Consider the following 20496-nt stretch of genomic DNA (forward strand, 5'->3'; position numbering starts at 1 on the left):
GCAGAGAAAGCGGGCCCTCAGGTGCAGGATACAGGGTGCCCTTGCGCCGGGTATGCATTCAGGGGCATGTCGATGCCAGAGAAGCGACGACCGTAGGCGCAAGTTGGCTTTTTCATTTCTATGTGTTGATGCGCTCTGGGTGCAACTCCTTTGGTCCATACTTTCTACATACCATTACAGGCTGGCGGCACGGACTGGGGCCGACCGGGGGGCGAGATGCAAAAGGCGTCACAATGGGTTTGGGACTGAGTTTGGGCAGGCTAGATGAGTATGGCCCGCATTTGCAAGGCGTTTTTTGGTACGAGGACAGTCGGCCCCCAAGGGAATATACCAGATACAGATGCTCCAAGACAAAACCAGTTGTACAGTAGCAATGACGATGTCAATGACCTTGACTCCTGACTCGTGAACGCGGGGGTGGATGGCACAGGTGCGGCGAAAGGCGCAGTCAGCATCCCTGGATGCCCGGGCCTCGAGGGCCGGCACTCAGGAGGAACGAGTCGGGGCGCCGGACACGCCGCGCGATTGATGGTCACGCCAAGGGCCGGTGGTTCCTGGCGGCAGTTCGACAGCGACAGAAGACGCTGGATTCAGGTCGCGGTCGCGGGGGAGCATGGATGGCACGGTGACTCGCTTCTGGGATTCAAGGCCGGAGGGGGGTGCGGTCCGAGTCATGAGCTACCCATAATACAAGCTTGGCCGCGCATACGGAGCAACCACGCGGGCAGGGAAGAAGCAGCTAAACGGATGGGCCGAGGAGGAGCCTGTGCGCACGCACGCGGTGCGGCTGCGTCGACGGCCGGACGGAGTGAGTGCCGGCAGATGCACGGGGCAGGGATGGGCCCTTTTGTTGCTGCTTCCCCGGGATGTTCAATCGTCACCGTCACCCCCCATGGCCGTTGCTGCTTTGTTCCTTTTTTTGCTCTTGTGTGTGTGTGTGTGTGTGTGGCGTGATGTGGTGCAGGCAATATGTCCTCCGTACAATTATTACCGTCCGTTATTGCGTCGAGTTTCTCTTATCATCGAAGCGCCACGCAGGCCTTCTCCTGGGCGTGTTTGGGACTGAGACACGTCTGGGGTACGGGGCATTTTACCTGGGACCTCATCCGCCGTGGAGTGGGCGGCAGCAGCCAGCCACCTAGAGCCATTGCCTCGTGGTGTGGCTGCGACGCTGCGACACGCTCTGTGTAAGCCATGAACCCTTCCTCTCCGCCGCAACGAATTGACGCGCTTAACCCGGACAACTTGTTCCCTGACTGGCATACGTACTACTGCTCTATTGTTTACTTTGCGATTCAGTGCGCAAAAAAAAAAAAGTCCGTGCAGCGCCTATATAGCCTAATAATCGCCCGTCTCATCGGGCGAGGGAGCTGTCCGGGACAGGGCATCGACGTGGAATGGAGCGGGCTTGCAACAGGTGCGAGGCTCGTGCTGAGGTGGGCTTGGCTGGGCTGGCCTGGTCGCGTGCGGCGGCTCGCCTTGGCTACCTAGCTATAGAACCCTGACGGCTACGACGCTGATGGTTTGTTGGGCTCGTTGCGGCAGATGGACAGACGGATTGACGGACAGACAAGTGGGATGGGCAAACGTAAGTGTGGTGGGCTTTCCGGTTCGGATCAAGGGATGTGTGATGCGATGGATGTGCACGCGCTGGCAGGACGTCCGTCGGGTCGGCAGTTGGGGGATCTGCCGTCGCAAGATGGCGTGAGGTTCTGTGCGAGAGCGCGAGATGGAGATGCCGATGAGGTGGTTCTGCTTCGATGCTGCTTCATGCACTGTGCGGCGGTGTTCCCTTGCAGCGACCTGCGTGTTGGTTCGCTCGGGGGCGCGCGCAAAGACCAACGCAAGCCAACCCCGGTGACCGGGCGGCTTCCATCTGGGTTGACGACTCTGTTAGGTGGTATTTCGGTGTTGGCCACCTGGGAGCTGGAAGGGCCCCTACGAGTCCCTGGACGGCCGGCTCACGCACATGCGCACAGCGACGGATGCTGTGCTGTTGCGCGCGAGCGCGTGCACATCATCGGGCAGGTCTTCCAAGCTTCCAGGTTTCCATCGTCCATCGCAGCGGGCGCCCGAGCCAGCGGCCCAGCCAACTGGCGCCGGCGCCGGGGCGGCGGGCCACAATCCCACGCCCCTGGGTCAGTGCTGCCACCAGCACCACCTCACCCCCTGTAAGTGGGCTGGCCAGGGCACCTAGGGCAGGGCAGGCCAAGGAGCCCGGGTGATTTTGATGATGCTGGTCGCTGATCCGCCTCCGCCGCGGGGCCTTTTTTTGGTCCTTGGGCTGCCCCCTGGGTTCTCGCGGTTTGCCGACACGAGTACCCGCCCGCGCCGCCAGTGTGCAGAAGCCACGCCAGGGCGGACTACGTACGTTGCGTGCTCGTAGGTCCTGATAGCCTTGATGGGCGGCATCCATTGTTCTGCGGCGGCGGCGGCGGCGACGACGGACAAAATATCGGCAGACGCCGGAGGCTGATACTTTGTTGCCTCTCCTTAGTCCCCCGCGAGAGCCGCCGTCTCACGTACGTGTACTCCGTACACACGATCAATGACCGGGCGGCGCGCCCGAAGAAGCCATCGTTTGGAATTGGGAAGCGCACGTGTCGTCTGCGAGGGAGCACTGGTTCGTGGAATCGGTTTTCGACGTCTTGACACGCAGACCACCACCACGAGCCAGCAGCAGCAGCAGTCGCGGCATCAGCATCAGCAGTAGTAAGGTAGTTGGCACCGGCGGCAGCGCGCGTGGCGGCTTACGAAGGGTAGGTAGGGGGGTGCGAATACCAGGCCCGCATCATGGTCCAGCAAAGCAACCGCCAGACCGCAGACGTAGATGTAGACTAGATCAAACCCGGGGGCCCAGGTGACTGACGATGCTGTGGAATCGTCTACAACAAGCGCCTAATTACCTGCGAGGGAGAGCAACATGTCAAGCAAGCCTGACTGCTCTGTCTGTCCATCATGCCACTTTAGCTTCTTCCAACCCTGAGGAACCGAGGCAAGAAGCTTGCCTTGCACAGCCACAACAAGGAAGTGTCTGGCGCGCTGCTGCGCGAGTGAGAATCAGAGGCAAAATGATGGAAACAACCACTGAGGCTACCAAACTAGCTCTGGCGCCCGACGAAACCAGCAACGAAACGGCAACTCGTACAGCACTACGTACTCTGCAAGGACAGAATGTCACCGCGTCCCCATCCTGCGTGCGGCTCGTCTAGCCGTGAAGGGCAGCCAACGCGCACGTGCGGAGCAGAGTCCGGACGAGGCGACGCGCGCGCGCGCGGTGATTCGATAGCCCTGCTGGGCGAGCGGGCGAAGGGCGACTCGGAGCCGAAGGGGAAGAGCCTAAAGGCAAAATAGGGGGCGAGTCGGCCGGGAGAGTCGAGGCGATCTGCTAGTCGAGTCGAGTCGAGACGAGCCCCCCGAGCTGAGTCGTCGAGCGAACTGACGCACACACACAGACACTCGCACGCACACACCAGCGACCCCGAATCTCCCGGGTCGGGCTCGCTGGCGGGGTCAGGTCATGGTCGAGTCAGGGACGCCACCCGGGGAAGCGAGGCCAGGCGATGACGGAGGCCGCAACAGCACCCTCTGCAGAGGCACCTACAACCTACGTGCTACAGGAGGCTTGCAGGCTCTCACGCGCCAGCCGCCAACGGGGCTGCAGGGGGTGGCTTTGCTTGGTCCCCTGTCGCCGCGCGCGGGGAGCGTCGGGTTTTCCGGATTGGCCGGGTGAGCATTTATCACCCAGTACCTTTTTGTACCGAACGCCTTCTTCTTCACCGCTCTCCCGCGTCGTGTCCGCACATGGTGTGTGAAGGTTTTGCGTCTTATTAACCTGCAAGGGGGGCTGGGCTAACTGGGGAGGGAGCCCGCTGGGGATCGCAACGGGATGGGCATCCTTCCAATTTGGCGACATGGCGAGAAGACCGGACGATGATGACCAGCAAGCAAGCACCAGGTTCCGATCCTCACTCTCCGAGAGAACAACCTTGGAAGGAAAAGAGGAGCCGAGATTTGCGGCGGGGCGGGGCGGAAACGGGGGTGGGAGGGGAGAGAGGGAGGTGCCTGGTGGGTGGAGAGGGGGGGCCGGCGGGCGATCGCCAACCCAGACGGTTGGGACAAGATGGGGGTCACTGGAGATACAAGTTGCCGCTCTGGCTCAACTTTTTTTTCGGCGCACCCAGTGCTAGCCTCTAGGCCAAGGTAAGGTAACCAACCTCCCGTCCTGCCTGCTGGAGCACCACAATTAGTGGAGGTATTCTTAGTAGTGGTTTAGCTGCCGGCGCTGTCAGTTCAGTGCCCATTTACACTTTTAGCATTTAGCCGAGTCTCGCTTTTTCGTCTGTGATCTGGTGATGGTGATGCCAGACAGCAAAGGCCACTTGTGTCATGGGAGTGAAATGGAGTCTCTCGCAGCTCGTCTGCCGAGTCGCTCCCGAGCGCCGCCGCCGCTGCCAGGTGTCCCACAGCGCCCGCGTGGCGGGTTTGGTGCCTGGGCTGGCGGCGCCCCACGACGATGATTCGCTCGCACATGGCTGCCCTGAGGGCCCTGCCAACCGCCGCCGCCTGCGCGCGCGCGCGGTGGTAGGTGCGCCCACGTTCAAGGTTGAACCCTGAAACAGACAGACAGCAGCGCAGCACGCACGCCACGCCATGTGCGTGTGAGGCGCGCCTATACGAGCAGGGATTCGAGAGCGAGGCGCAGACAGGGTCGCAGCATCTATCTGTCCTGTGATATCGGGGCTTCGCGCGATTGGCGCAGGCATTAATTATAATTTACAGCGCCCAAAGCCGCAGCAGCAGCAGCAGCGACAGCTCAGGCAACCTTAGCCTGGACACCACTGACGATTGGTACTATAAGCCAGGTTTCCTCTGGCGTCGGCAACTCGTCTCCATTATACCACACTCGAGGCCCATACCACCGTGCATCATATACATTATACGGGCACCCTGCTGCCGCTGTAGCAGCCTGCCTGCCTGCCCAGCCCAGGTAGCTGTGCGCCCTCCGCCCCTCCTGGGCGACTGGTACTATAGACGGAACTATAATAGCACCCGTCGCTGGCTCTGATGGACAGGCACGGACAATGGCGTCGAATGCAGCCTAGCTCAGGGCACCCGCCGGCGACCTCCACGACAGGACTGACGACAGAGCCCGGCCGGGCACCCGTCTGTGCTGGTGGTCGGCGAACGGACAGCGGGCGGGCACTGCACTGCGCTGCGCTGCGCTGCGTTGGGCGCTGCACTCTCCCGCTGTAGAAAATGGGCTTTTGTGGGGATGCGCTTGCGACCCGAAAGAGGAAATGCCACCTTGGGGCCCGGTGGATCTTGGTAACTGATCGGTGGATCTGCTACAAGGAGGGGAGGGGAGGGGGCGTGCCCACTGGGCAGTCACCTGGCAGTCTGGCAGTCAGTCAGTCACACAACTTTTTTGGGGGTGGGCATCGCAACCAACCGACCGACGACTCGCTCTCGCGGCCGCTTGCCGACTCGGTCACGGAGATGCGCCCGGGCCTAAGGGACGCCGGTGGGGATGCAGACATGTTCCAGAAGCTCGGCGGCGGGTACAATTACTGCTACTACGTTAGTGTCATTGTTGTACGTTAGTACGTAGGCGCAAGGAGCGAATGCGTCAAGGACGGAGTACCAAGAACAGAATGACGAGTAAGGCACAGCTACCAACAGCGGGTGGTGGTTCAGCAGGGATCGGCGGCGACGGGAGAGCGACTTCGGTACCGGCACACGTGCTCCCCGCTGGAAGGGGGGGCCGGCGGAATTTCCGAGTTGGTGCAGCAAGCGCCCAGCATACTTTTTTTGCCCTGACGTCCTGGTCGACGACGATTCGTATCCCTCCTCATGCCTACCTTACCTATAGGACATGATTTTGTGTCTCACTCTCCCTCCGCTTGTCGGCGTCGCCCTCGTCCCATAACCCACCGCCCGCGTGCGCTTATCGTATACGTACCTGTGCCCTTCGAGGAACGTTGCAGCAACAATACGAAGGCCGTCTCCGTCCGCAGTGGGCGACTCGGAGTCCACGTAAGCCACGGGGCCCCTTGCTGGCGTCGGGAACTAGCCCGCTGGAGCCCAGCACCAGCAGCTTCCCATCCGACTTGCTTGACACAATTCATTCAGGGCAGCGGACGCCCACCCGCACGCCCGCCCGCACTCCTGTCCCGCCTGCCTGCCTGTCCCCATATGGCCGCGTGGATGCGTGGCAACGGGGCGGGCGGCTGCGCTTCTCGCGCTACCGGCTTTTAGGTTGACCGAGACGACGACGACGAGCTCGCCAGTGACATATCGTGGAGCCCCCGCGGCGGTCCCCCCTCGCCTCGACTCATACCGTCCGTCCATCTTCATCTTGCCTTTCCTCTTGGTTCGGGTTGGGCTTTTCCTCCTGCCCACGCGCGGTATCGACACGCCCCCTGGGGGCCATCATCTCAGATGGGCACGCCAAAACGAGCTTGAAGGAGGTGCTTGGGTTGCCAGGCCCCCGGAGCCGGCCGGCCGCCCGGCCGCCGCCCTTTTTCTCTCGATGGCGGCGCCAGCCCACACGTCACGAGCGAGTCCGACGGCGGATCCGGCACATCCAGTCGGCTACGCTGGCCCGCGATGCTCCTCTTTCTGTCTCTCCCTTGAACGGACAGATCCCGTCCCATTACTCCGTCCGGGCCCCGTGCAAATCTCCGGCGCATGCACACTTGCGGGTGGTGCCGTGCAAATGCAGTGCAGTGCATGTCCAGCTGATTTACCCTTTGGCGCCAGCAGTGGTGGCCTAACGCTATGCGTAGTGCCCAACGTACAATGAGTCGACCCAGCTCGTAGTACTTGGTACTAAGTTGATGCTTGACGCTATGCGTGGATGCTCGACGCTACGTGTATCTGCCGGCCACGTGCTGGGGTCTCAAACCCATTCGCGCCTCTCTGGTGACATTCAGCGTCCCCGACCATGCGCAAATAATGCCTTCTAGAGGCATCTCGCGGCAACCCGTGAGAGCGTTTATTACGGTCTCGACCCGCGCCGAGCGCACACACGGGCGATAATACACGCACGCCCTCTTTGGTCCTTTCACCCGAGTGGTGGTCGTCGTCGATCTGGATCGAGTCGTCGGCTGACATCGCGGCGTCGCCCAAACCGGACGGCCGTTGTCGTCGCGCCGGAGCCTCTGCTTCCGGCCCATACGGACCAAAAGTTCGGTGCCATCGGCAGCCCTGCCCGCCGACCTTGTTGTCCTTTTGCGCGGCACAAAGGGTTTCGGCTCCGAAGCGGCGGCGCCGGCGACGAGCGACACCAGGGTAGGCGATGGCGGGGCGACATAGCTGGCTGTCTGGTTTGAAGTTTTGAACCATACAAGCCCAACCAACAACACGGGACAGCAACGAGCCGGGCGTGAAGCAGGCGACGATGGAAATACTGTCGTGCACCCAAAGAAGTAAAGAAGAGAAGAGATTTCCAAACGTAGTGACGAATTTTGAAACGCAAAAACAAAATACCCATTGTCCGGGTGGTGCCGGCTGCGTTGTACGACGTAGTTGACGCGTGTGCCAGACAGGTGCCAGACGTGCCAAGAGCCGAACGGGGGGACGTTTCACCTTGCGCCCATGTCAATGCCTGCTGCGATCGCGACTCTTTTTCCTTCAGCCTCGTCGTTTCACCACCTTTCTACGTCGCGTCTCAGCATTGAAACCCCCTTCCCCAGTTAAACAAGGCTTGTTGTTGGGGAGAAGTTCCTTACTTGCTCACTTATACACGCACACGCACGCACGCCTGCACGCATGCATGTACATGTAAATATCACGGAACACCCCTGCGTGATGTGCAAGCAGTGCATCATCGTCAACACTCCCCCCTCCAGCCTTCGATCAGAGAGGATCAGACCGGTGACAGGGGAACAGAGGGGTGCTGCTGCCGTGGTGGTACGTCAGCCGGTGCCCGGTCGTAAGAGGATCAGTCGTTGCCCTCCTGGTCTGGTCCCTTCTTCCCGGTCGTCGATCCGGATGTTTGCATGTGCCGCTCCCTCCGTGACAGGTCACTGAGACGTCCCAAGTCTGGCTTGCTCGCCCCCTTCGTGGCGGTCGAGACAACGGGCTGGAAAGTTCCCGGGGATCTCTTCTTCATCCAAGATCTGCCCTTCTCTGGGCCTCCTCCCCCCATGCCCGATTGAACGTCTGCTGATCGTGTTTTGTTCGCGAAACTTTATCTACCCTTCCCCTTCCTTCTCCTCCCCTCACCCCCCCTCCTTGTGTCAACCCTGGACGTGGTTGAGACGAACTGGGGGAACTGCAGCAGAAATGGCAAAGGGGGAGTGGTTGTATGACGAATATCCTTGCAGGACGCATGACGAGGATCACCCGTGGACTTGGGTTCATCGCGACACACGCCCTTGGGCGGGAAGGGGCTTATCCGGGTTCATCTCGTTGTCTGGACGACTTGTCATCATCAAATAATCAGGCCGGTGGCGAGGGGACTCGGGATGAGCACGTCATGGAGCAAGGGCATCAGATGAGCAGCCGGAGTCGGATGCACTGGCAGTTCCGATGCTGGCCTATATGTCCATCATGGCGCTATACATGAGGTTGTGTATTCGTAAGCTCTGTCAACGCGGCTCATAGGGCACAAACTGGGACGGCCTCATGCACCACCACCTTCGTGTACTACACTACAACATGGCGGCATCGGACATATTGGGAGTTATCTCCATGATATCACGTCAGTCCGCCTACAAAGCTGTGGCAAGTATCACTGAGCAGCCGTGGGAAGGCTCCGGGTATCTTCTGGGTTGAGGTCTCGTCGTTTCCAGGGAGGCACTCACCATCATGCACTGGGATCCAAAGTAGACGCCGCTTAAGACAAGGTGCCGAAGGGCAGTGTCCGGACATCTTATCGCGGGGTTGCTGGCGGCATCTTCACCCGCTCCTTTACGTGCGAGATACATGACGGGAGCCAAGGAACTCCAGTGTTCATAGTTTGAACCTGCTCCAAATAGATACGGGGTTGAGGCGCCTCATTTCCGCCGAGCGAACCTTGTTTTCGCTCGCGTTAGCTTATTCCTGGTGGCAGGAAGATCATATAGAACGCACAACGATGCTTAGATTGGATACGACGTCGTATTTGGTTGTGTTGGGATTTGCCTTAATGCCGAATAATCTATATGCTTATCTTGCATAACGGCATTTGTGCGGGCTTGTCAGGGTTATAAGCGTGATAAGCAGCTGTGCATCATGGAACCAGTATAGGCTCGGACTGGAAGTCGTGTTATAGATTTTATCGCTGCGGCATCCATCATCTTCCGGGATATCCCTAGAGTGAGGTTGAAAGAAGCCTGGTCAGCTGATTCCATACAAACTACTCGTGTTCGAATCTTTTATCATGTCGATATTAGCGAGTTCGACTTCTGTGCACAATGCCCGTCACAGGTCAAGAAGTCGATTCAGAGCTTCATAACCTAATGCCCTGTTCAAGTGGCTCACAAGGTCTTGACGAGCGGACAGCAGGTAATCCCTTACAACGGGTGGTACAACCACGGACAGATTCACCAGCAAGCTCGGGAATGCCGGCCCCGATTCCTCGGCTGCACGATCGCAGAAGTGCATGCCAAGCAACGATTCTCGGGTAGTATGCTGCATGTGCATGGGCGTGCAGCGTTCTTGCCTCGGCAATTCTGTCATGAGCTTGAACGGGAGTCTGGCCTCCGGACAGCATAGCGTACGTCACGCCACCCGCGGCCGTGTTGCTAAGGCACTTTCACAGTACGCAGTGCAGTCGCGGATTTCACATTGCGAGCTCCGATTCTGTGTTGCATTAAACGATTGAGCAACATCAGGACTGCTTGCATCTAGGCAATCCCATATTGGTGTTGAACCCAAGGACACGGCCGAGGCATCGTTGTGATCGGAGCTCTAGCGATCAGTCCGCGAGCACGCGAGAGCTGAAGGACCACGAGGATGCCGCAAAGTGGCACAGATGCGCCACACACAGACACATGCATGCAACATGGCCGGCATCAGCACCAGGCCGCTGTCAAGAGCATGGCAAGAAAGCGATGGCCTATCTGCTGCATGCATCATGCAATGCACCCGACGAGGCATGCAGGGACGGCAGACGAGGTGCAGGCGGCACGCAGACGGCACGCAGACGGCACGCCGATGTGATCCGGACAGCACGCGGGAAAATGCGGGCGGACGCGGGCGGCGGGCGGGGCGCAGTGGGTGTGAGCATCTTCCCATGTCTGTGATATCTGATAAGCAAGCACGGGGCCGAGGAACGGCAGGGGCAGCGAGGGGTTCACACCCCAATGATCAATGGCGGCAGCTCGTGATCATGTTGCGATAGAGTGGTGGTTGCAGCGCGGGCTGGTGGTGTTGATGGCGGCCGGCGATGGCCATGTTCCATTCCTCCATCAAGCCGCCGCCGGCGCTAAGCAGTTCGCGATGCACGTCGCACACCCTCCCGCCGGCTTGTGCCCTGTCGTCGGTCGCAACCTTGACGGCGGCGCCCGGCGTATGGAATTCGACGCGGGGGCAGGAGGAGAGCGGCTGAGTCGATCGATGGCTGATAAGAGGTGAAGCTGCCGCGTCTTTGTGCGAAGAGGACCTGTGGTCGCCCGTGTAAGTGAGGTGGGGGAGTTTATGAGGATGGAAGAGCTACCAACAGAGGCAAGTGCTCAGACTGAGGGGGGCGGCGCCAGGCACTGCAGTGACTGACTCAGCGCACACGAGTGCCCACGGAATGCTTGGTCGGATTCGGCCTCGACCGGTTCGTGTGGCTGCTGCCAACAGTTCGCATACTCGTACTGTACCGGGTAATAAGTCCCCTCGCCTAGCAATTTAGAAACGGAAGTTGCAAGTCGTCCATGTGTCTGGTGCCTGCCCAGGAGCAAGGTCGTTGGTTCCCGCGTGGCATCTGACGCTCCTTAGCGCCTTCCTTGATCCAGCGGCCCGGGTCGGTCAGGTAGCGCCAGAACGAAGGATAGAAAGGCAACCGCACCGATCCGTCTTGGAGCGCTCCTGCCTCTTTCCGTCCCCCTCCCCCCGCGTCCAGTTCCTTCCGTCCGCGTCGCCGTTCCGTCCTTCGCTCCTTTCCTCGATTCGTTCCTTCCAGCCCTCGTTCGTGGTCCAGGACCACCACCACCACCATCAACCTTGGGACTGGGAGTCGGAAATCCCCCTCCACCCCTTGTGCTCCTCGTACCTCCTCCCTGCATTTCCTCCTCCTCCTCCTCGCCGCGCACCATTTGACCTCAACCACCCTCAATCTGGCCGCCTGGCTCCAAGCAGCACTGCCAGGTGATCACAGTCAGGCCCGACTCGTTGCGCCGGCCCCGTTCGAGCTGCAAGACGTCGCTCGAGGGAAGCAGGAACAGGGGCCCGTTCCACTCGCTGCAAGTCGCCTGCAGTGCCTGCGCGAACCGCTGCAACAGCTCTCCACATGCCCCAGATGGACCGACTGGCCACTTGAGCTACCCGACTCTCACACCACCTCGCCGGGACAGTGGCGGCAAGAGGCCCCGGGCACCGTCTCTATCATCGCCATCGGCCTTGCTCGCATCGTAAGAGAAGGCAGGCCGAGTGGGCGAGCCCTTCACTGGTTCTCACCTTCTCGCACGGCGACCTTGGCGCTGCCTGTCTCGCGGAGACGTCGAACCGCCCGACTCGTCTCTGGTTACACCGCTGCATTCTCCAATCACAGGGCTGCTCTAATACCTTGTCCCCAGACCAAGCTTGCGCCAAACCCCCGTAGCCGCGCTTAGCTTGGGACATCCCGCCGGGAGCCTTCAGCCCGCTTGCTTTTCCCGGCTCAAACCACGACTCAACCCATCATCTCCTCGTCTTCGTCTTCGCTTGCGCTGCCTGCGGCCATGCCCATCGCCCTCGCCACTATCGCTGCCCTACTACCATGATGCTCGGCGCACGACTGCCGCCATTTCAGAGGCAATCACCGCTCGCAACCTCATGCTCCCACCCGCATCCGAAATCCGCCGCGACGCCCCTCCCAACGTCATCCGTCGGTGCCCAATAGCCGCAACGTCACCAGCCACTCTCCCCGTGCGCACTCTTTTCGTCGCCGGCCGACTTGACAGCTTCTATCATTCCAGGCGCCGGAGCGCCTTGCGCGCAGGCTCGCCATGGCGACCAACGCTGTACCGGACACGCAATTGGGCCTCACCGCGGAGGAAATCCAGCTCCTGCGCCAAGGTCAGGCAGCGTTGGGCGGGAGCGCCGGCGGAGGCTCGACGAGCTCCCGGGCCGCCAGCAGAGCTAGCAGCCAAGGCCTGTTGCTGCTCGACAGCTCTTCCCTCACGGCTCTCGGCAGATACTTTGACCGGCTGATGGCCGGGATAGAGCAGAACATCCGCTACCTCAGTGAGCAGGCGCAGATGTTCACCCAAGTCCAGTACGACCGGGCGGGCAACATCATTGACGGCGCCGACGCGGAGATCGCCCGGTACACGGAGATCCTGCGCCAGCTCGACGAGCTCGAGGTTGATTTTGACCGGATAGCTCACATCAAGGAGATTGTCAAAGGGTACCGCCAACGGGTCGAGGAGCTCGAGAGAGATCTGGAGACGAGCGGCTCGTCGAGCCGACACCACAAACACTCATCACATCATTCATCGCACCGTCACGGCCATTCGCACTCGCACCGGCACGGCTCCTCGCACAGGCACAAGCACTAAGGAGCCGCTCGCTGCGGCTTGCGTCGCACATGGCACGGGTTGGGCGGCGTACTGGTACGCATCGCGTGCATAGCGCGGGAGACAAACAGAGGCCACGGGGCCAGAGGAGCAATCGGAATTCAACCGGCAGCACAAGACGACACGGAAGATGCCCGGGCACATGGTACCACAGCACTGGCTGCTACGATGCACTTTCCACCCTACTCGCCCGGAAGCGTGCTCACGGGTTCTGAAATGTACGAGGGAGGTATTTTGAAGTTGAAGTTTGGACTGGATAACACACAAGATGGGTCGAGGCCTCGCGGCTGGGCAAAGATGGAAATCGGCCTCACGGCTCGTTGGAACTCTGTTGATTTGGCGTTGGTTTACGCAGCTGTTTTCGCGATTACTTGTTTCCTTTTGTCACCCTTTGGCGACCACACGCTATATGCTGAGGGGCTCACCCTGCTCTTACCGTTTGCGCTTGTTTCGGATGCCGGATACATCCCCGCTTTGGGGCGCACCGCCATGGGAGGGCTAGAAAATTGGTGTTTCTCACGAACAACCCACCAAACTTGGCCGAATGTTTTGTTTTTCCCCTGGGGGTTGGATGCCTGTCAGCGAGGAGGCGGATGTACGTCTTTTTTGTCACGTTTTTATACCCAGTGGACCTTGTTCCATGAACATTTTTGGCCGCTCTCCCAGCATTGAAGGCCCCCGAAGGCAGGGTCTGTCTCACATGAGGGCTGCGAGGAGGGCTGCCGATCCCCACGATGAGACGGCATTTGGGGAATAGCGGTCGGCGCTCGAATGCCGACGAGGCCAGAACACGGGGCGCAGGTGTGGGAGGGAGAAGATGGTGCTAGCATGGGCCGACGGGAGGAGGCGCATCACTGCGCAAAGACGATCTCGATCGGCCTGGGACAGCGGTGTCTGAGAGGGACTCGCCACGAGCAACTCATTGTACGAACTCAAAAGAGGTGCCATTGGCAACCAGAACGCCCAGGTAGAACAACTATTGAAAGCAAGAGGGGCTTTGAGGGCTCACATCTGCGCCGACGTCGATGTGGCAATTTCGGTGTAAGTCGGGGTGCTGGTTGGCCGGTTGCACTCTGCCCGCGCATGTGGTATCCGGCGGATGGCCCATCGCTTGGAGCTCCTCTTCCATGGGGCGCGAGAGGGCGTATTGCGTGCCGGCCGGTACTTCTCGGGTGGTTCGATTCTGATCCTGTCCGTCTTGTCGGTACTCCGTTAAGTGACTACATGTCTCGCAAGTGACAGGTGCCCCCCGTCTCACTCACCCAGTGCACCCATCGCACCCCAGACGTCTACGTCCATAGGCGCCTAGGTAGCCCCCCAACGTCGCATCACCCATCTGCGTGCCATGGCCGGGCTACTGCCGTTTTGTCGTCACGGTGCGACAGGCTCACCATCAATCAAGGTTTACGCACGCGCTCGCGGTTTGGCACATCTCGAGCATCTCTCTGTTCTCATGCTGTCTCTCCGCTCCTCCCCTCGCCTCAACGAGACGCGGCCCCTCCAAGTCCATACACACGTACTGCAACAAGAAAGCATATGTCCAACGCCAGCTCTTGAGCGGCCCCTCCTTCTTCCCTTCCCTCGCGCTCCTCTTCATGTTCAGGAAGATCCAACAGCATCGACCACAGACGGCGCGCCCTTCGCTCGGAGTGCCCGGCTCTGAAGAGCCCCAGAGAGAACATACGAAACAGACAGGAGCAAAGAGACGGTGACCGAGCCAGAGACAGTACCTGCTCGTCACGACAAAAACGCACGCCCAAAACCGCGCCGTCAGAACAAAAACCAGAAAGTAACAACCGCCCAGCCCCAAAAACTCCGTGAGATGCCGTCATGCGTAACGGCGTGCGGCTCGTGAGCTGCACCAGCCCCCCTCCAACCGATTAACCTGATTGTGAAAGTAACATGCCACCTGCCACCCCCCATCTATTCAACACCGACTTCCGCACCACGCCACTCGGATGCGGCGAATGGCAAATGGGCGGTAGCAATAGAGAGAGAGACAAAGGAAAAGCAAAAGAGGGTGGTGGTATGATAATGCAAAAACGCCTCCGTCATGATTCTGAACTCGGCGCGTGACGGACGGCTCGTCCAGATGCGGTTCCCAGGTCTCAGCGCAGCAGAGACTCCTACGTCTTTGCGATTCGACGCTGGCGCACGAGGAATGGGCTGGGCATCTCGTCTCTCTCCGGATCCCAGACGGCGACCGGCTCGCCGCCGTTACCGCTGCCGCTGGAACTGCTAGCCCGTCTCTCACCGGCGATGCGATCTCGGAACGCCGCTCCTCTCTTCGGACTGACGTTCTCCCCAATGACGACGCTGAGCGGTCGTCCTCCGGCGCGTGCCTGCTGCAGCTCCACCAAGGTGCGGCCCTTGATGTTGTTCTTGGCCGCCACCTTGTTCAGCGCGTCGCCAGCAGCCACGCTAACCGCTCCCGTGTCCTTCTTGACAGAGTTCTTGCGCGTCAAGCCGCCCGCGCTGGGCCCCAACTCGGACTGCAGGTTTGCGACTGAAGGAATCTTGCTGATCGGGCGGACGGGCGAGCGGGAGCGAGGCTCGGGTTGCGACGTGGATGCCGCAGTGCCGGCAGCCGCCTTAGAAACTAGACCAGAGTTAGAGGTCTTGGTTCTAAGGCGGTTTGCAGGGCACGACTTTTGCGATGTGAGGACTGGGCGGTCCTTGGCCGTGAACGGGTTCTTGGTCGACTTGATGTGCCGCGTCGGAGAAGGGATCATCATGTCTTCGTCGTCCGACTCGGGGAACGTCGGCTCGCGGTGCAGATCCCACTTCGGGTTGCCGTTGGCGGCGTTGTGCGCCGCAAAGATGTTGCCAGAGTGTGTTGTCGGCGCCTTGGTCGCACCGTTGCGGCGCGGCGACAGCGACAGCGAGGCTATCGCGATGGGGCTAGGCGATGCCATCTCGATGTCCATGGGCGTGCCCGCGACGCCGGCAAACATGGTCTGCGCCCGGCCAAATGGCGTCCGCGCGCTACGCTTCGACTCTTTTGACGCGTCGGGACTATCGAGGGAATATTCAGTGATGTCCGTCGTCGACGGGAACTCGTCGCCGCTGGCGGCACCAATGGAGGAGTAGGGATGCTCTGATCTCGCGGCGGAGGAGGCATACTCATCGACGGGGATCTCGTCATGAATGGGAGCGGTCGGCTTCTTCTTTTGCAGCTCGACCTCGACGCGCTGTCTGACCTCTTCTTCGAAGCGCTTCTGCAGCTGCTCGATTTCGGCGTTGGCCAGACGGTCGATCTCCAGCCGCGCCTTAACCTCCCACTCGCGGCGGAGGGACGCCTCGATCTCGTCACGAGCGGCGTTCTTTTCGCGATCAAGGCTGGCAAGACGTTCGCTGAGATCCTTTTCTCTTTTCTTAAGAGCCTCCTCCCGGAGCTTGAGCGCCTTGTTGAGGTCGACCGCCTCCTTCTCCTTGCGCATCAACTTGACGACCGGCAGGTTCAGCAGCTGTACCGTGTCCGGCCGCCGGTCCGGGTTGACCTTGAGGCAGTCCTTGATGACCTGGTTGAGCTCGGGTGAGTACATGTCGGGCAGCGGAGCGACTCTCCCTTCCTTGATCTTTTGGACGAGCTGAAAGTGCGTCTTAGCGTTGAATGGTGGCTCACGCGAGCACAGCTCATAGATGATGCAGCCCAACGACCAGATATCCGACTTGAGCGTGTACTTTTCGGCGGCGCAAATCTCGGGTGACATGTAGAAGGGTGTGCCGACGTAAGTCGAGGCAAAGTCGTGAGACTTGATCATCTTGGACAGACCGAAATCCCCAAGCTTGACAGAGTTGTCCTCGCCGAGGAACACTGCAAGACCTGATTAGCCGCAATCCTCGCCGCGTCAAGTGGAGGCTCATCGTACCATTCTCGGGCTTGAGATCACGGTGCAGAATCGTCACTGCCCCGGCCGGTGCCTTGGGGGCTCCGCTCGCGCCGCCCTGCGTCAGGCCGAGCACGTTTGCGCCCACGTCCGGCGGGTCAACGCCATAATGGCAGCGGTACAGCGCCATGACCAACTGGCTAAATATGCTCCACACGAAACTCTCCTGAGCTCGCTGGCCCTTGTGCTGCAGGTCCTTTATGACTCGACCGAGATCGCCGTTGCCGCAATACTCCATGTAAAGATGCAGGTCCTGGCTGAGTTTGAGATGCTCGCGGTGGTAGTAGGCGACGATGTTGGGGTGTCGGAGGTGCGAGAGGATCTGGAACTCGGCATGCAGCTGCTCGCGCTCCTTTTGGGACATGCGGAGGTACGAGATTTCCTTGCGGCACATGATGAAGCCGTCGGCCTTGCGGCGCACCTTGCGGATGACGCCGAAGGAGCCATGGCCTTTTGTGCAGAGATGTGCTGTCAGCAACCAGAGCTCCCTGCTGCGAAGCGATGGGCAGCGGCTTTGGGTCTCACCAATCTTCTCCAGCGTCTCGTACTTGTCCTCGGACGTCATGGTGGGCGTGTGGATTTGGGGCCCGGCGGCGTCGATGAAGGCTCTTGTCGGCGTCGTCGTCTCGTCACGCACCCATGGAACCACGAAGCTCCGTCAGACAGGCGCGGTGAGGCTGGTGGACGGGTGGCCAAGGCGAGGCACAGCAGCAGCTCAAGGCAGGCATAAAATGAGCAACCGCAGCGAACGCCCAGAGTGCCAGCCGACAAGGGGGATGAGATCGGGGACGAGGGACGGTAACGGTAACGGTGACCGGGGGGGCGGATGGGTGCAAAATGATGGATGAGATGCAAGCAAAAAAGGCCTACCGCCGCAAAAATACCTGCTGGGGTTAGTAACGAAGGCTGCTGGCGATGGTTGGAATGCCGTGCGGATGGATGGTGGTGGTGTGAGGATGAAGAAGTCGTCGTGCGAGCACGGCTGCGCGGATGAGGACGAGGGACGGGTGGTGTGTGTGGGCTATCCGCCGCGCATGCGACCAAAACAGTCAAAAACTGTCAAGCAACCGCTTCCGCACTCGACGCTTTGGGCCGGGGGCTGAGCGGGACATGCGAAGATGATGCGCGCACGGGGTCCAGCCGTGACGGGCAGGCGCATTTCACGGCCACTCGTCTTCCGTGACGGGCCAGGGGCTCTGGTTGCCCGGAGTCAACAGACGGGGCCGCTGCCATGGCAACGCCCACTTTGGGAATCTCTGTGGTGGGTTATCGATAAGGAGTCCCCTGGGGGGGGGCCTAAAGTGGTGCCCCACCATCGGCCCAAGCGTCATCTTGCCGTGCCCCGCCACAGCAGCGCCCGCCACACTTCTGCCCGCGCCACAAGCCGCAAGACGAACGAGGGAAGGAAAAGCACCTCCGCCGATTGGGCCCGCACAGGATGCGCAGATTGGTTCTGGATGCTTTGTCATTCATCATGGCCGCCACTATGGACCACCAACGAGCTGTCGACTAAACGGTCGTCGCCTCACGACCAAACTCATGCCTGCCTCACCTAGCCCCTAGAATTCGTGCCCGTCTCTTTTGTAAATATACGCCCCCGGCACTGCTTTGCATTTTCCCTTTTGTCTTTTCTTGGCCGGCCCCGGCGTCAAGCCGCCATGGTGCTCCGCAAGCACGAGCTCGAGGGCAAGCTCGGCGAGGAGAGCGCCCTCATCAAGAGCGGCGTGCTGCGCGACGAGAACCCCCTCGACCAGAGCCCCGAATTCCAGGATTTCCTCCTCGCCTGCCGTCACGGCGACCTGCGCAAGTGCCAGGAGCTCATCGGCCTGGGCGTCAACATCAACGGCAAGGACAAGTTTGACTACACGCCGCTCATCATCGTATGCCAACCTACCTACCTACCTACCCTGCACCCTCGCGGTTCCTCCGATATCTCCGGTATTGACCCTCATGATGCAGGCCAGCTTGTGCGGACACTATGAACTTGTTCAATTGCTGCTAGAATCTGGTATGCTTGAGTCGGCTTACATCTCGTGCGCTTCCTTCTGACCTTTATTGTAGGAGCCTTGGCCGAGAGGAACACCTTCCAGGGCGAGCGCTGCATATACAACGCCCTTAATGACAGAATACGAAACCTCTTGCTTCAGTATGACTTCTCCAAGACGTCTGACCCTTACGTCTATTGGTCGACGCACATCTCCAGCCTCTTGACGCGAACTCTGCCTCAAACCTCCGACATCACTCTGGTGGCCGGCGACCGGGAATTCAACCTGCACAAGTTCCTCCTCGCCTCGCGCACGCCCTACTTCCGGAGCAGGCTCGAGGCCCAGCCCGAGACGGCGACATGGAACCTGGCGCCCACCATTCCCGTCGAGGCCCTTCAAATTGCCCTGCGGTACGTCTACCTGGGCGACCTGCCGCGGGACATTGTCCCCGCCGGGAGCCCCATCTCCGAGGAAGACGTCGCCAAGGGCCTCGACAAGGTCAGCAAGCAGCTGGAGGTGGAACAGCTGTGGGAGGCCATCATGGCCGGCGGCGACCGCAGGCTCGCGCGCCAGCGGTTTCAGGACGAGGAGGAGCGAGCGCTGGGCCAGATCCGCGATTTCTTCCGCAGGCATGTGCTCGGCGGGAAGATGGTGGTCGACACGGAGCGCGCAGGCGACATCAAGTGGAGCTACGACAACTCGGCCTTTGCCGACGTGCTGCTGAGAGCAGACGAGCTCGACGAGGATGACGACGAGGGTGCGGCCGCGCAGGCGACGCCGACGCTTAACGGCCAGGGCATCCCGATCGGGACCGCGTCAGGCGGCAAGAAGCCCCGGAAATCGGCCTTGTACCCCGTGCACAAGGCCATGCTCATCCGCAGCGAGTACTTTGACAAGATGTTCTCGGGCGACTTTGTCGAGTCGCGGCGGTCGGAGCACCTCCGCGTGATCAAGATTGACTGCTCGCCCGCCGTGCTGGAGCTGGTCCTGACGTTCCTCTACACCGAGAACACAAACTGCCCGCTCGAGCACGCGCTCGACCTCCTCTACGCCGCCGACATGCTTTTCCTCGACAGCCTCAAGAGCAAGGCCGCCGTGGCCATTAGCACGCTCGGTAGCGGCACGCGCAACGCCCTCGTGGACCGCACCCACGCGCACGCGTCCGCCAACGGCGACGCCAACCTCAACGTCAACGGCGACGCAGGGAAGCTCCAGAACGGCGGTGCTGGCACACCAGGCGTCAACGGGGCTGACATGGCCGCAACGACGACGACAACCCCGCCTCCCGCTCCGGAGATGGAGCCCATCAACATCTACGACGTCATCCACGCGGCGTGGGACCTGCGCGTGCAGCGCCTCGAGGAGTTCGCCGCGCGGTACCTCGCCACGCGCCTCGAGGACTACATCGACGACCCGGACTTCCAGGAGCTCATCCGCGAGAGCGCCTCGCGCATCCACCGCCGCGAGGAGACGGACACCATCGAGCTGCTCGACGACATCCGCTACTACCTCTCGGAGCGCTTCCGCCTGCGCTTCGAGGACACGGGGCTCGACGAGGTCATGCCGGATGACGACGGCGAGATCGACCCCGCCATGGCGGCTGCGCTGGCGGACCGCAGCGCCGAGATGGCCGACGCCGCCGCTGCTGCCGCCGCCGCAACCACCACCGACACGACCCAGGACGGGCTCGACGCCAAGCCCAAGCCCGCGCAACAATCCAACGGCACAGCCGTGACCGAGCCCGCCCAAGCCCAAATAGCGGAGCAAGAAGGTTACCACGTAGCAGCAGACGACAACGCGATGCGCACGCTCGACGGCGCCACGGCCGAGGACGAGTTCGCGTCGGATGCCATCAACTACCAGATCCTGCTGGGCAAGATTGACGCGATGCTGGACCGTCTCAAGCTCGATGCGTAAGAGACAAGCAAG

The 20496-nt window shown here is 60.8% G+C and overlaps 3 protein-coding genes across 3 annotated transcripts; 2 read left to right on the top strand and 1 right to left on the bottom strand.

Annotated features, from left to right (window-relative positions):
* Nucleotides 1-12122: 12122 nt before the first annotated feature.
* PLICBS_003380 (uncharacterized protein) lies at nucleotides 12123-12674 on the top strand (the record flags this gene model as incomplete). Its single annotated transcript, XM_018323125.2, has 1 exon — nucleotides 12123-12674. The coding sequence occupies one exon, from the start codon at nucleotides 12123-12125 to the stop codon at nucleotides 12672-12674; it is 552 nt and encodes a 183-aa protein (XP_018178355.2).
* Nucleotides 12675-14818: 2144 nt separating this feature from the next.
* Nucleotides 14819-17147, bottom strand: PLICBS_003381 (G2-specific serine/threonine protein kinase; the record flags this gene model as incomplete). Its single annotated transcript, XM_018323126.2, has 3 exons — nucleotides 14819-16509; nucleotides 16565-17032; nucleotides 17108-17147. 3 exons carry the CDS (start codon nucleotides 17145-17147, stop codon nucleotides 14819-14821), a joined length of 2199 nt encoding a protein of 732 aa, XP_018178356.2.
* Nucleotides 17148-18240: 1093 nt separating this feature from the next.
* PLICBS_003382 (uncharacterized protein) lies at nucleotides 18241-20484 on the top strand (the record flags this gene model as incomplete). Its single annotated transcript, XM_018323127.2, has 3 exons — nucleotides 18241-18462; nucleotides 18542-18590; nucleotides 18644-20484. 3 exons carry the CDS (start codon nucleotides 18241-18243, stop codon nucleotides 20482-20484), a joined length of 2112 nt encoding a protein of 703 aa, XP_018178357.2.
* Nucleotides 20485-20496: the final 12 nt, after the last annotated feature.

Source organism: Purpureocillium lilacinum, assembly GCF_023168085.1.
Source record: "Purpureocillium lilacinum CBS 284.36 DNA, scaffold_2, whole genome shotgun sequence".
Taxonomy (NCBI): Eukaryota; Fungi; Ascomycota; class Sordariomycetes; order Hypocreales; family Ophiocordycipitaceae; genus Purpureocillium; species Purpureocillium lilacinum.